We start from the raw sequence: 15112 nt of genomic DNA, 5'->3' as shown, positions 1-15112 counted from the left end.
GGCGGGGTGACTGCTGCAGAATGCCTGGCGGTTTGCCGACTCATAATTCCGCCGGTGGTGTTACGGCTGCCTCCAGGCCAGAGGTGCATACCTCCAGCCCAGCAGTCTGACTGCCCTGGTGGTACTGGCGGCGTTGTGGCTGTTTGGCTTCATAATGTGGCGGCCTTAACTCCAGGTCGGCATCGGTAAGACCGCCATGACCAGTGTGGCGGTCTTAAGACCACCACAGTCATAATGAGGGCCTATATCTTGTAAAGTATATAGCATGTAATTTACCCATTCGCTTACAACATAACACAGAGTGAATGTAGCTCATCACCACAAAATATGTAAGTATGGTTTTCTTCTGGAATACTTAACCATTTCCACATCAGGTCTGTTGCTGGAACTTTATTAAATGTAATTTATGCAAAGATTTTCTAAGATGCAGGATCAGAGAAATGGTCATCCAGTTTACATTGGCATTCTAGTTTAATAACATTACTGAGATGTTCATAAGGATGTTTGCTGTCTAAAATACCTACATCAATGGAATCAATTTATTTAAATCAAATTTGGGTTGTATTTCATTCATTATTGGATCCTCAAATATTGCATCACCACTATGTACACATTTTAGGGGATAGAGGGGGTTGTGAAAACTGATTTCTCCACCTGCAGCATTAACATTATTTTTTAACAACTTTAATCATTTTATCATCGCCAGAACAAACACAAGTGCAAGTAATAGCAAGAAAGCCAAAACATTGTAATGTTCAGTGCCATACATTAAGGATTGGGTATTATGATCACCTTCTGACTTCAACAACACTTTTTTTGCTACTTGGGTACATTATATCCAAATAGTAGCCACATACACTCTGTTCTTTTAACCCTGTCAAGATAGCCATCACATAAAAAATTGTTAGACAGTTTTATCTTTCCCTCACTTGTAATACACCATCACACCACCCCAGGGACGCAGGCTACCCTTACACTCACATCACCCCTCATACAGCATAAACAACAAAAGATCTCTGCTAAAGTAACCCTTCGAGGGGCCCATAGGATATTGCAGCGCCAGTCCTACGAGGAGCACGCCCTATGATGAAGCATGACATCCCTTATGGGATGCGTGAGGGCACCACTCTGGGTTTCCCCTATTTAGCTTTCATCCTCCTTTCTGTTTTCTTTCATAATAGGAATAGTACCTTCCATTTGTGCTGAATATAATTTAGGACCTTGGCTTCAAAGCAATTGGGCAATAACATGTCCATGACAAGGATCTGTTACTTAATGAGTCTCTTTTTGCCTTTTCCTTGGAGTAAGTATTTGATTTTTAAGCTGAATTGACATAAAAAGCATGCATTGCATAAAAAAACTGTTTAATTACATTCCAAATGCAATCGTTTGTAGAATTAATGTTGCATTTAGTCTAACTGAATCTGTTTTCTACGCAAATAGACGATCTTAGTTCACACTGCTGAGACAGTTCGCCTGAGGTATTTTGTGGATTTGTTATTGGAGAAAGGGAAACTAATTATGCTGGTGGGAAATGCTGGAGTTGGGAAGACAATCCTTGTATCGGATAAACTCTCCAGACTGTCTGAGGATTACATGGTAGCCAAGGTCCCATTTAACTACTACACAACGTCTGCAATGCTCCAGCGTAAGTACCTATGCGTACAAGTCTTTGTGGTGAAGAGAGGTTATATCGAGAATGTGTTGAAACACGTTAATGGGACTGGTTTATGATGAGGCACAACTTACTGTGTTTTGCAGGTGTTCTGGAAAAGCCTCTAGAAAAAAAAGCTGGAAGAAATTATGCTCCTCCAGGCACCAAAAAATTAATTTATTTCATTGATGACCTTAACATGCCAGAGGTGGATGCCTATAGCACAGTCCAGCCCCATACTTTAATCCGACAACATCTTGATTACAGTCACTGGTAATTATCATTTTTGATTTTCTCCTGTGGCATGATTATTGGGATTCTAAGGATCTGCTTGCTCGTTGCAGCTTTTTATGACAGTATTAAATGTTTGTTCTTTTTTTAAATTAATATTATTACCCTACTATTCCCTTTCTTTGTGTGGTCCTTTTTAGGTTTGGCTTAGAGACATCTTTGGTTGCTTCAATTACCAAATGTGATCAAAGCAGTTGAATGAGTAAATGATTTGTGTAACACTTCAAATAGGAAAAGACCACACCTAAAGAGACCACAGACAAATAGACCAAAATGTAATAAATGAAACAAGACCTAAAAGACAAAAATCCAATCAGTAGAGCTGGAATTATGAATTTGTAAAGAATACAATGGAAAATCGCACCTAAAAGTGAAAAGCATCAACTGCTGCTATCTGGTTGCCCTGGTCAAGGTCAAAGTCAAAAGTTGGGTCCAACTGCGATGGAGCTCAGGCCGGATACAGTCACTGATTAGTCTAGTTGAGGTTTTACCTTCTTTAGTTGTGGTGCCAAGAATCTCCTTTGCATTGGAAAAGGTCGCATGGAGCAAGGAGAGTGTCGGGGGCAGTGGTTGGTGAGGCTCAAAGACAAGGTAAGGCACGTAGATGAGCAGGCAGGAGTTTCACAGTGGCAGTCTTCAGCGGGTGATCAATGCTTGCTATGCAAAGAGATGAGTTAGCAGTGGCTTGGCTGAATTTCAGAGCGAGTGGCACAGTTCTGGTGAAAACGGGCCTGATGCGTTTGCTAAGAGCCTTAATGCTTGATTCAAAGAACCCATGAGCCACACCAAGGGTATAGAACCTAAGAGGCATCACCTAGGGGTCAGGAACTCACGGCAATTGGGTCCAGGAGCTGTTATATTCCTGAAGCTCTGATCAGGAGGCCAGCAGACTGGCCCTCTAAGCCACTCTGGGGTGCTGGGTTCAAAATGAAGTTGCAGGTCCACTTCTTCTTCCCCAAGCAAGAGGGCAACAGGCAGCAGGTCAGCACAGCAATCCAGAAGAGCGACAGTCCTTGTAGCAACACAGCAATCCTAATTCCTCGCAGAGTTTCCACAGTTCCAGAAGTGTACTGACGTGATGGTGTCTGAGGTCCTTCTTTTATATACAGATGTGCCTTTTGTATGAAGCTTGCTCTTTAATGAGGTACACAGTGCAAAGAGTTCAAGCAATCCCCAGAGCTATCACAGAGACACAAATGCCATCCCAAGTGCTCTCCTTTTGGGTAATATGGTCGAGCAGTTAGGCATATCAGAGGGTAGTGCTAAGCATGTAAGGCACACACACATGCAGTAAATGAGACACACACTCAATTCATAAAAGTCGCACATACTTTTATATAAACATTGATACCAAGATCACCTGAGTCAGGTGAGTACTTTTTGTGGTTTGGATTTTTAGAGTTTTTAAAAGCATATAGTGCATTTTGTCAGGCAAACTGCATTACAATACTATGGAGTAAAACAAAGGCGGCAAACCAGGTAGAGTACAACGACTTACAGGACCAATCTCCTGGTGTTAAGGTAAGTTTGGGGCAAGGTCCAAGGCCACACCAACAGGTCACTTCGGGGAGCTCTGGTGCGTCCAGGTGCAGAGGTGTGTTATGTAGTTTATGGGGACTGGTCTGGTTACAAAGTTGCTGCAGCGATGGACTGGAAAGACAGTCCAGGGGAACCCACAGGGAGATTCACCCCTTGAGGCCATGTGGGGACATCGTCAATCCACTCCTCCTTGGGCTGTAGGGTGCAGGTGTAGGGTGCAGGTGCAAGGGTGTCTTCTGGCATCTGGTCCAGTCCAGTACTGCAGTTCCTCGCAGTTGCAAGAGAGCCCAAGGAAACACTCTGCAGGCATGGAGTGAGGATCCAGTCTGACCAAGCCAACAGGGGGGCTCAGGTCTCATGAAGTGTGGAGCCAGAGGGACACCCTTGGTTTTCTTCTCCTGGTCCTGGGCAGACAGGTGCAGAGGTGTCCTAGGGCATCGGGTCTTTGTCTCCTGGTCACTCTTGGTTGTAGACAAGGTCTGTAGTGAAGTCCACAGTGGGGGAGCCCAGGGTGGGCTTTTTTTCTGAATGGCCTAGGGACTACACTGACACCATTGGCCTACTTCGACACGGGATGGGCAGCTCACTTGCAGTGATGATGTTGGGCGTCAGGTTTCTGGCTGGGAGTGAAGTGTAGTAGCCCTGGATAAGGGGGGATAGACAATGGGTTATTTACATTTGGGGTCACTCCATCCCCTAGATGACCACTTCATGTGGGAAGTGGGCATCACCATGTCAGAGTTCCTAAATTCCATAACATACAAGATGTGGAATTTTCAAAGTTGTGTTCACTTCAGGCTCGTAATCCTAGGGGTGTACCCAGTGTGGAAGTCTGACACGCCTCCTGCATAGATAATTTTCCCACCTGTCCAAGTGCAAGATGGGCCCTGGGGAGGATGGCTGGCATCTTCCTCTGACGAAGACCAGCTCTGCATACCAAAGGCGGTGGGCTTCTTAGAAGTGTCTGCCTTGGAATGCAGGTAATCATGTGGGGAGGGATGTATAACACCCCAGCCAGGGCAGACTTTTGTTTCGGACCTCTTGAGAGCAAAGGCTCTCACCCTGGGAGGGAGGTCAGATTCTCATTTGTTGGTTGCAGGCTGACTAGAACTAGTCAGTGAGCTCACCAGCAGTTGCTAGTTTTTTTCAGAGGACACCTCTAGGGTGTCCTCTGTGTGCATGTATTATTTAAACCATCACTGGAATCAGTGAGGTTTTAGTAATCCGAGGTATTTGATATCAGCCATCCCTAGGCTCAGAGAAGCCATCATGTAGCTGGGGAACTCAAGTAACCAGTGTCCACCACATGGATTTAAAATGGCGTCCCTGCGTACTTAGTATGTCTAAGAATCAACAGAGACATAGGCCCTCATTCTGACCTTGGCGGTCTTTTCGCAAGACCGCTGAGTTACCGCCGCGGTGAAGACCGCCGACCGCGGCGGTGTGCCGCTGTGCGCATTCTGACCGCTGGGAGCGTTCCGCCGGAAAACCGCCAGCAGCCACACTGGCGGTCGGCGGGAAAGTGGAGACTGGTCAACCTCCACCGCCACGCCAGCAGAACACCACCCACAGAATTACGACCCACATTTCTGTGTGGCGGTCTTCTGTTGGCGGTCTTCTGTTGGCGGTCACGTCCCTATGGCTCCCGTCGCCTCCCGGAGGACCAACGCACAAGGTAAGTTGATCGTCCGTGAGGGGAGGGGGTGGGGGGGTGTTGTGTGATGTGAGCGTGCATGGGGGTGTGCGTGTGAGTGTGTAGAGGGGGTGTGTGAGTGCGTGTATGCGGGCGGGGGGTGCTGCTGTGTCTATGGGTAATGTGTGCTGTTCGGCAGGTGCGCATGTCGGCATGTATGTGTGCGGGTATGTGTCCCCGTTGTGTATGTGTGTGTAGGGGGTGTGTATATGTGCATGTTGGGGGTGTGTGCATGTCGGGGTACATGTATGTGCATGTCGGGGTGGGGGTGGGGAGGGGGTTCGTACCACCTCTGGGGGGTGGCAGGGGGGTGGAGGGTGTGGGGGGAGGACTCGGGTGGGTAGTGGGGGGTGGGGGAGACCCCTATCAGTGCCAGGGAAGGAATTCCCTGGCCCCGATAGTGCTTACCGCCATGGTTCGCACGGCGGTTCCCGCCCGCAAGAAACCGCGGCGGTAGGCAGGGTCATAATACCCTTGGCGGTCTTGGGACGACCGCCGGGCCGGAGTGCGCAAACTCCAGCCCCGCGGTCATGACCGCCGTGGCGGTCGGAGTGGAGAAGTAGCGGTCGGTCGCGGCGGGGACCGCCGCGGTCAGAATGCCATTTTTAATACCGCCGGTCTGTTCGCGGTCCGACCGCCGTCTCACCGCCGACCGCCAGGGTCAGAATGAGGGCCATAGTATGGGCATATTTGCTCATGCATATATGCCCTCACTTGTAATATAATGCACCCTGCCTTAGGGCTGAAGGCCTGCTGTAGGGGTGACTTGCAGATTTTACAAGCATTTATTTAGGGGACATTGCACACAAGTGTGTGCCGTGTTGTGTTTTCAATTTTGGGAGCACCTTGTCACACAGTCTGCAGTGGCAGTCTGTGTAAGGTTGGTGCTGGGTCCCTCAGAGTGGCACACGTTGTGCTGCAGCTCTGAAGGTCCCGCTTCACTACCCATGCCCTAGGGACCAGGGGTACCATTTACTAGGGACTTATAGAAGTACTTGGGGATCCAGTGACCAGAGGTTTGTTTAGAGGAAGGAACACTGGCACTGGGGACCGGGTTAGCAGGAACCCAGTGCACTTTAATCAAAGTTGCATCTAAAAAACAGGCAAAATGTGGGGTGGGGCGGTACTGCAACTAGATCACAGATCTCTGCACCTTTGAAGTGAGGAGAAGCTTTAAGAGGCATGCCTTTGAAGTGCACAGATGCCCAGACTTCCCTGCCCTGGCTCCATACTAACTACAGGCTGTCTGCAGTCCTTTGTGTGGAGACAGGACACACCCTATTCAAGGGAAAGTGAGACTGTGCTCAGCTTCTCCCTTTCATCCTGCCAGTGATGGACCATCTAGTCACACCTAAGCTGCCATTTTGTGTCGCTGTCTAGGAGAAATACGCAGAGCCCAACTGTCAGCCACACCCTGTCATGTGACTCAGAGATAGGCTGCAGCCACCAAATGGCTAAGACAAGAAAATACCATCTTTCTAAAGGTGGTATTTTCAGATTTCTAATTTAAAATACAAATTCACCATGAGTTAAATTAGGATTCCAGAGACACCAATCACAAACTGATTATATCTTCCCATTTGGAAATTACACTCATAAAATCTAATAAGGAAACTCCACTGTTATCCTATGGGAGAGATGGACCTTGCAGTAGGGCAAAACAAATGTAAGTGTCTTTCATTACCAGGACATGTAAAACCTAAAAGTACATGTCCTACTTTCAGAATACAATGCCTCTGGGCTGTCTAGGGCTTACCAGAAGGATCACTTCTATTTATTTAAAAGAAAGGTTTGGGCCTAGTAAAAGGCTTATTTAGCCAGGTCAAAATGGCAGTTTAAACTGCTCAAATAGGCTCTGCAATGGCAGGCTTGAGACATGCCAACAGACCTAGCTAAGTGGGTGGCAGAATCAGTGCTGCAAGCCCACTAGTGGTATTTAATTTACATGCCATGGGCACATGTAGTGCCACCCTACTAGGGACTTATAAGTACATTAAATATGCCAATTAGGTATAAGCCAATGTTACCATGTTTTAGGGAAAGAGAACAAGCACTTTAGCAGTGGTTAACACTGGTAAAGTGAGCAGAGTCATAAGGCCAGTAAAAACAAAACCAGCAAAAAAGGAGGTCTAAAGGCAAAACATTAGGGGGAAATCACACCAAGGAGGCCAGGTCTAACAGTGTCAATGCAGGGAAATTAATTGTATTAGAAAACAATGATGACAATAATTCAGAATGAATTAATTGTCAGATTCAAATCTTTTTCATTCTTCCACCTCCCTCATGTGAATACAGGGAGTGCAGAATTATTAGGCAAGTTTTATTTTTGAGGATTAATTTTATTATTGAACAACAACCATGTTCTCAATGAACCCAAAAAACTCATTAATATCAAAGCTGAATATTTTTGGAAGTAGTTTTTAGTTTGTTTTTAGTTTTAGCTATGTTAGGGGGATATCTGTGTGTGCAGGTGACTATTACTGTGCATAATTATTAGGCAACTTAACAAAAAACAAATATATACCCATTTCAATTATTTATTATTACCAGTGAAACCAATATAACATCTCAACATTCACAAATATACATTTCTGACATTAAAAAAAAAACAAAAAACAAATCAGTGACCAATATAGCCACCTTTCTTTGCAAGGACACTCAAAAGCCTGCCATCCATGGATTCTGTCAGTGTTTTGATCTGTTCACCATCAACATTGCGTGCAGCAGCAACCACAGCCTCCCAGACACTGTTCAGAGAGGTGTACTGTTTTCCCTCCTTGTAAATCTCACATTTGATGATGGACCACAGGTTCTCAATGGGGTTCAGATCAGGTGAACAAGGAGGCCATGTCATTAGATTTCCTTCTTTTATACCCTTTCTTGCCAGCCACGCTGTGGAGTACTTGGACGCGTGTGATGGAGAATTGTCCTGCATGAAAATCATGTTTTTCTTGAAGGATGCCGACTTCTTCCTGTACCACTGCTTGAAGAAGGTGTCTACCAGGAACTGGCAGTAGGACTGGGAGTTGAGCTTGACTCCATCCTCAACCCGAAAAGGCCCCACAAGCTCATCTTTGATCATACCAGCCCAAACCAGTACTCCACCTCCACCTTGCTGGCGTCTGAGTCGGACTGGAGCTCTCTGCCCTTTACCAATCCAGCCACGGGTCCATCCATCTGGCCCATCAAGACTCACTCTCATTTCATCAGTCCATAAAACCTTAGAAAAATCAGTGTTGAGATATTTCTTGGCCCAGTCTTGACGTTTCAGCTTGTGTGTCTTGTTCAGTGGTGGTCGTCTTTCAGTCTTTCTTACCTTGGCCATGTCTCTGAGTATTGCACACCTTGTGCTTTTGGGCACTCCAGTGATGTTGCAGCTCTGAAATATGGCCAAACTGGTGGCAAGTGGCATTGTGGCAGCTGCATGCTTGACTTTTCTCAGTTCATGGGCAGTTATTTTGCGCCTTGGTTTTTCCACACGCTTCTTGCGACCCTGTTGACTATTTTGAATGAAACGCTTGATTGTTCGATGATCACGCTTCAGAAGCTTTGCAATTTTAAGAGTGCTGCATCCCTCTGCAAGATATCTCACTATTTTTGACTTTTCTGAGCCTGTCAAGTCCTTCTTTTGACCCATTTTGCCAAAGGAAAGGAAGTTGCCTAATAATTATGCACACCTGATATAGGGTGTTGATGTCATTAGACCACACCCCTTCTCATTACAGAGATGCACATCACCTAATATGCTTAATTGGTAGTAGGCTTTCGAGCCTATACAGCTTGGAGTAAGACAACATGCATAAAGAGGATGATGTGGTCAAAATACTCATTTGCCTAATAATTCTGCACTCCCTGTATAATCAAATCCTAAAATACATATATGTTGAAAAATGAAATACATTTGTGTGTGCAGAAAAAACTGCAAAACATAATAAAATCAGCAGCTATCTCGATTTGTACTATGTAAACATATAAAACCTCTATAACGCATTTCATAAAAACAATATAGGCCCCATGTCCAACAGCTGCTTGGAAAGAAAGTCAGTAGATCAATGTAACATTTTTGTCATTCACAAATTAATGTAACTGCCTTTTCAGGAAATGCGGGAACACCCATCAGAGAAATTCCTTTCACTAATAACCCACAGAGACTTGAAGTTCAATCTATAAGAAAAAGTTTAAAGGGTGCAACACAGAAATTCGAGACCACTGCAAAATTTGCATATTACAGAGAAACACTCTAATTCATGAAAGGAAAGAAAAAAGAATTCTAAGATTAATACAGAAAAAATATATATAGTATTTTTCTCAGTACTCAATGTTCTAGTATATTGTCAAACTGTTTGAGAAGAACATCTACATCAAGAATCCACAGAGTCTGACCATCCGTGGATTGCTGAACAAGTAATCCAATATGCACTTGAAGCTCCTCATCTGCATTCAGCCCCCTGAGAACTTTGCATGGTGGAGAATAATATATTCCGATTTAAAGACTATCCGTATCCTCTCTCTATCTCCTCATCTTGGGTTGTTTCTGTCTCTGCCAATCCCAGAAAGCAAGGAGTATCAGGATCTGCCCATATTTCAACTACCAATGTTTAGCCACATGGTAATTCTGGTCACATTTTTAATTGCTGTGGCATGTTTGAGTAGTGTCCTATTCACAGGAAAACATTGTGCTGCCCACATATGTCAGGTCACAATGACACTATAACATGTATACACAGTAGTCAATGCTACATGTTATGCAAGTAGTCCTTACTGAATGTAAATTATACTAATTTCTGTTATTACTACCTCTACATGCTTTACATCTTCCACAGCGGAAAAGCACATTCTGTTCTTTAAGCCACATCTCCTTTGGCGGTTTGCCCCGCTCCTCTCCAAGATGCCCTAGATGGACTTAGATTTCCGATATGTCATCAGAGGATATGGGGTGACACGGCAGCCAATTATGAGATCAGATTCCAGTGTCTTTTAAGCATACATTTTACTGTAGAAGACTCACTGTTAAAGGTCATCAACAATCTGACATGGTTGGATTTTGTTGTTTCCCCTCTTCTTCTTCAAAAGGCTTTCATAGATGCTGCACTTACCCTCTTACTAGTACTGTTAAACCTTATTAGGGTAACCCCGGGATTTAAATCTCCTGATAATTTTTTGTTTTTCTATATAGGCCTGTTTAGTACTGCAATTGCGATTTGCCTTTAGAAAACTCACACCTGGCTATGCTCCATTTTAGTTGCCTCGAGTGATGGCTGCGCGCATGAAGGACAATATTGCCAGCAGTGCTCTTATGATATAGATTAGTGGGCACTGTATTATCCTTAGTGGTTATAGTCACATCCAGAAAAATCCATTATGGTTCTGTGGATTTTATGTTTGAAACTGAGATTAAGCTCATTCTTTGAAATATTTGATGAAAACTCTTGTAATTTTGTAAAAGAACCATCCCAGAAAGATCATCCATATAGCGAGTCCATAAAACTAAGCTTTGACGTCTTAGCATTAATCTCACTCCACACATATAGTTCCTTCCACGGTCCAATGAAAATCCCTGTGCAACTAGGTGCAAATCAGCTTTCCCATTGCTGCACCAACAAATTGTCTGTACCATTGATCATCAAAAATAAAAATAGAAATGTTGTTCAAACAAAAACAAAGCATCCCAAGTAACATCATTGAATGATCCTACATATAGATGGGGTTATCCCAGAGGAAATGACTGCATGGTTGAATGCCGCAATCCTGTTGGATGTAAGTGTAAAGGGAAACAACATCAGTAGTTACCAGAATGTAACATGACTACGATGGGAACTGCAATAGTTTGGTAATGTAGTCTGTGCTGTCTCTAAAGTATGAGGGTGGCAAAGGAGAATGGTCCAAATATATGGATGATCTGTCCAGGAGACTCCCATTGATCAATATAATAGGCTTACTTGGTGGATTCTTCTCATCTTTGTGTACCTTAGGTAACATCTAGAGTCACTGTACCACAGATTTGTGTACTTGTAAAAATTGATACTCATCTAGACTCAAGAGCTCATTTTCTTTCCAATTGAGTAGAAGTGTATGAAATTCTGTGATGATCTGTTTATATCTTCAGAATGAGATCTACTCATAACTCTGTGACCAATTGGGCTGTCTATTAGCTTTTTGTAAATATAAATTCACATCGCAGAGTACCACACTGCCCCCTTCATCAGACAGTTTGATAATACATCTGGATCCCTACTAATGGTATCCAAATCTTGCCTCTGTGCTTTGGTCAACTTTTTAGCATGATTATTTTTACTGGTATGCCAAATACTTATTAAGTCATTAGTGACAACCTCATGAAAGGTATATATATTGACATGTGACGTAATAGGATTGCATCTTAATTTAGATTTAAATTCATTTATGCCTCAAGACCTATCATGTCAAAAAATTCACCCTCCACAGCCCAGTTAGAGTTGCCCCCTTTCAGTTCCACTAAAGCAGTCAAACCCTCTATGTTGCTAAAATACAAATCATCAATTGTGTGGTCAGGGGAGAAACATGCATGGTATTATTTGTAAATCGCTTCTTCTCGTGTTGAGAAAACACCTTTAACAATTTCAAATTTCCACTAATAAAAACAAATCAATTTGTGAATATGTAATTCTAATTGGCCTTTGGGCTAATGGAGAATCCTACCTCTAATACAGCCTGCTCATCTTTAGTAATTTCATGCGTAGATAAATTCACAACAGTCACAACAGCCAGATTTGTATAACCCAATACTTGTTCTTAATGGCCTCTGATCTGCCTTGTTCTTTTCCCATGTGGCAAATCATATTTTCTTGAGTTGTACCCCTCTCCTTGCTTTTGTCCTCTGTAGTTGTTTACTCCTTTTCCTTTTTGTTGCTTTTCGAGTGGTCCCTGTCCTATTGCAGTAATTGATACTCCTCTAAAAAAGTAAAAGGTATTGTTTCCTTAATGGAAGTGACAGCTTGTAAATCAAGATCAGAATAAGGGCCTGATTATGAGTTTGGCAGTCTGACCCCCCCGGACTCCAAAATGGCAGTGGGCAGGTGGCCATCAAACCACCAGTCTCCCCATTGTCATGATACAATGTTTCCGCTGGGGTAACCCAGAGAGATCCGAGGCCAATGTTGCCACACACAGCACCCTCAGAATGCACCTGGCTGCCATGTCAGACAGTGTGCATTCCAAGGGTGCTGACGGGGGGCCCTGCAATGTCCACGACATGGTTATCGTCGGACCCCCACAGTGGGTATGACAGCCCTATGGACCGCCATACTTGTAATCAGTCACTTAGGTGCTCATTCCGAGTTTGGCGGTCATTACCGAAGACCACCGTGCAAACGGCAGCGATACACCGCCAGCGATGGTGGAGTAATGCCCGCCTCATTACGAGGGATCCACACAACTAATTTAGACCGAAAAAACAGCACTGTCGGCCCAAACGACAGTATGAGGGAGGCGGCTGCACCACCTCTGCCACACCGAAAAAATGCCGTCCGCCAAATTCTGAGTCACAATCAGCATCGGGGAAACCAACACAGCAGTAATCCATTGGCGGTCCAAACCGCCACGAGAAAAAAAGTAGCCACCACCGCAGCAACACTGCTCCAGATGGGATAACACCAATAGCAACACCTGAAACACATACACACACCTATACAGAGTACTACAAAACACCCTCCCCCACACATACCCAGAACCCTTTGCATCTAGAAACCCTGACAGAGCGAGAGAAGAGCACACTGAAAGGAGGCACTGAACCTAGATAACACAACCACCATCATACTAAGCATGCAGCACACAACACACCACTGCACACAAACACCACAGAGCACACTCACATACCACTGCACATAATCACAACTACAAACAGCACACACAAAACCCTGCACACCATACACCCCTACCTACAACACAACCACAATGGCACGACAAAGAAAAAAACAGATTCACAGAAGAGATGCTCAGGGTAATGGTCGAAGAAATACTCAAAGTGGAGCCGCAACTGTTTGGAGCACTGGTCCAGCAGACGTCCATAGCCTGGAAGAATGACTTATGACAGAGGATAGTCAACAGGGTGAATGCAGTAGGGAACCAGCCACGAACAAGGGAGGACATTAGGAAGAGGTGGAACGACCATAGGGGGAAGGTACGGGCCATGACTTCCAGGCACCACCTCACGCAGAAATGGCACTGTGGGAGGAGATGGTCCTGGCCATACTACATCCGGAAGGGCTGACGGGAATTGCTACTGGACTGGACACTGGTAAGTCCACTGTACTCACTGGCCACCATGTCCCTGTGCACAGCATGTACCCACACCACTTTCTCACCCCCTCAAACCACCCGAACATGCACAATCCCATCATTGGCCCTATACCCACCCTTGCATGCCACATCTCCGCCACTCCCTCATAGCCCAACCTAGTGCATGTATGCCTCACACAGCAGAAAGTACCACAACTAACACAATGCAACACTCCCTACCCTTGCCTAACTGCTACGTCCATATCACATCTCTGCAATTAAACATGAAACCATGTCACTCGCCATCACCAATATGTGAAAGGAATGAACATCAGTACATGGCAATGACAGTAGCAAGACAAATGTAAATTGTACTTCAAATAAGGGCCATTGCATCCTTCCACTGATGGGAACACAAGCAGTAGACTGGAAACTGTCAATGCCATTACTGCCCTGCAAATACAGTGAATGAGGGAATACAACCATGTCTGTCACCACAAAAATACCATCATCTGACACAATACCTCTCATCTCATAGGCCTCCCAAGTACTGACACACAGCAGAGGAGCCCAGTGACAGGAAGCCCAGGCCTGGATGTAGCACCAATAGGGGAGGATTCACATGCCAGTCTGGATTCTGACAATGAACCTGGCCCATCAGGCAGTAGTGGTCAGTCCACCACCACCAGCCTCACCCTGTCCACAACTCAAACCACCTCCTCTGTGGCAGCCAGTGCACAGCAGAGCCCACCTTCCCATACCTGTGTACCAAGGTCACATCAATCATCAGTTTGCCCCACAGGACAGGAGTCAACGGTGCAAACCCAAGACAATGACGGTGTCAGTCGGAGGGGGCACACTGCACCAGGGGCACAGGCACAGGGGGCAAGGGCCAGTGGGAGGCCAATCATAGGACAAAGAACGAGGCAGGTACAGGACACGACTGGCCAGGATGCTGTCTCCAGGGTCCTGGGAGCCTCAGCGAACCCAGGACCAGTTGGGCCAGATTCCCACCACCTTGCAAGACACACAGGCCCTCATTCTGACCCTGGCGGTCGGCGGAGAGACGGCGGTCGGACCGCGAACAGACCTGCGGTATTAAAAATGGCATTCTGACCGCGGCGGTCCCCGCCGCGACCGACCGCTACTTCTCCACTCCGACCGCCACGGCGGTCATGACCGCGGGGCTGGAGTTTGCGCACTCCGGCCCGGCGGTCGTCCCAAGACCGCCAAGGGTATTATGACCCTGCCTACCGCCGCGGTTTCTTGCGGGCGGGAACCGCCGTGCGAACCATGGCGGTAAGCACTATCGGGGCCAGGGAATTCCTTCCCTGGCACTGATAGGGGTCTCCCCCACCCCCCACTACCCACCCGAGTCCTCCCCCCACACCCTCCACCCCCCTGCCACCCCCCAGAGGTGGTACGAACCCCCTCCCCACCCCCACCCCGACATGCACATACATGTACCCCGACATGCACACACCCCCAACATGCACATATACACACCCCCTACACACACATACACAACGGGGACACATACCCGCACACATACATGCCGACATGCGCACCTGCCGAACAGCACACATTACCCATAGACACAGCAGCACCCCCCGCCCGCATACACGCACTCACACACCCCCTCTACACACTCACACGCACACCCCCATGCACGCCCACAT

The 15112-nt window shown here is 46.0% G+C and overlaps 1 protein-coding gene across 1 annotated transcript in view; it reads left to right on the top strand.

Annotated features, from left to right (window-relative positions):
• LOC138283610 (dynein axonemal heavy chain 11-like) overlaps window positions 1-15112 on the top strand; it is a 2790563-nt gene that overhangs the window by 1626957 nt on the left and 1148494 nt on the right. Inside the window, exons 50-51 of the mRNA XM_069221547.1 lie at window positions 1444-1648; window positions 1762-1927. Of these exons, the coding sequence (XP_069077648.1) occupies window positions 1444-1648; window positions 1762-1927 (371 nt within the window). The remainder of the gene's footprint in view (window positions 1-1443; window positions 1649-1761; window positions 1928-15112) is intronic.

This window comes from Pleurodeles waltl, chromosome 3_1, assembly GCF_031143425.1.
Source record: "Pleurodeles waltl isolate 20211129_DDA chromosome 3_1, aPleWal1.hap1.20221129, whole genome shotgun sequence".
NCBI lineage: Eukaryota > Metazoa > Chordata > Amphibia > Caudata > Salamandridae > Pleurodeles > Pleurodeles waltl.
The sequence above is the reverse complement of the archived record's forward strand: the minus strand, read 5'-3'. Positions and strand labels throughout refer to the sequence as shown.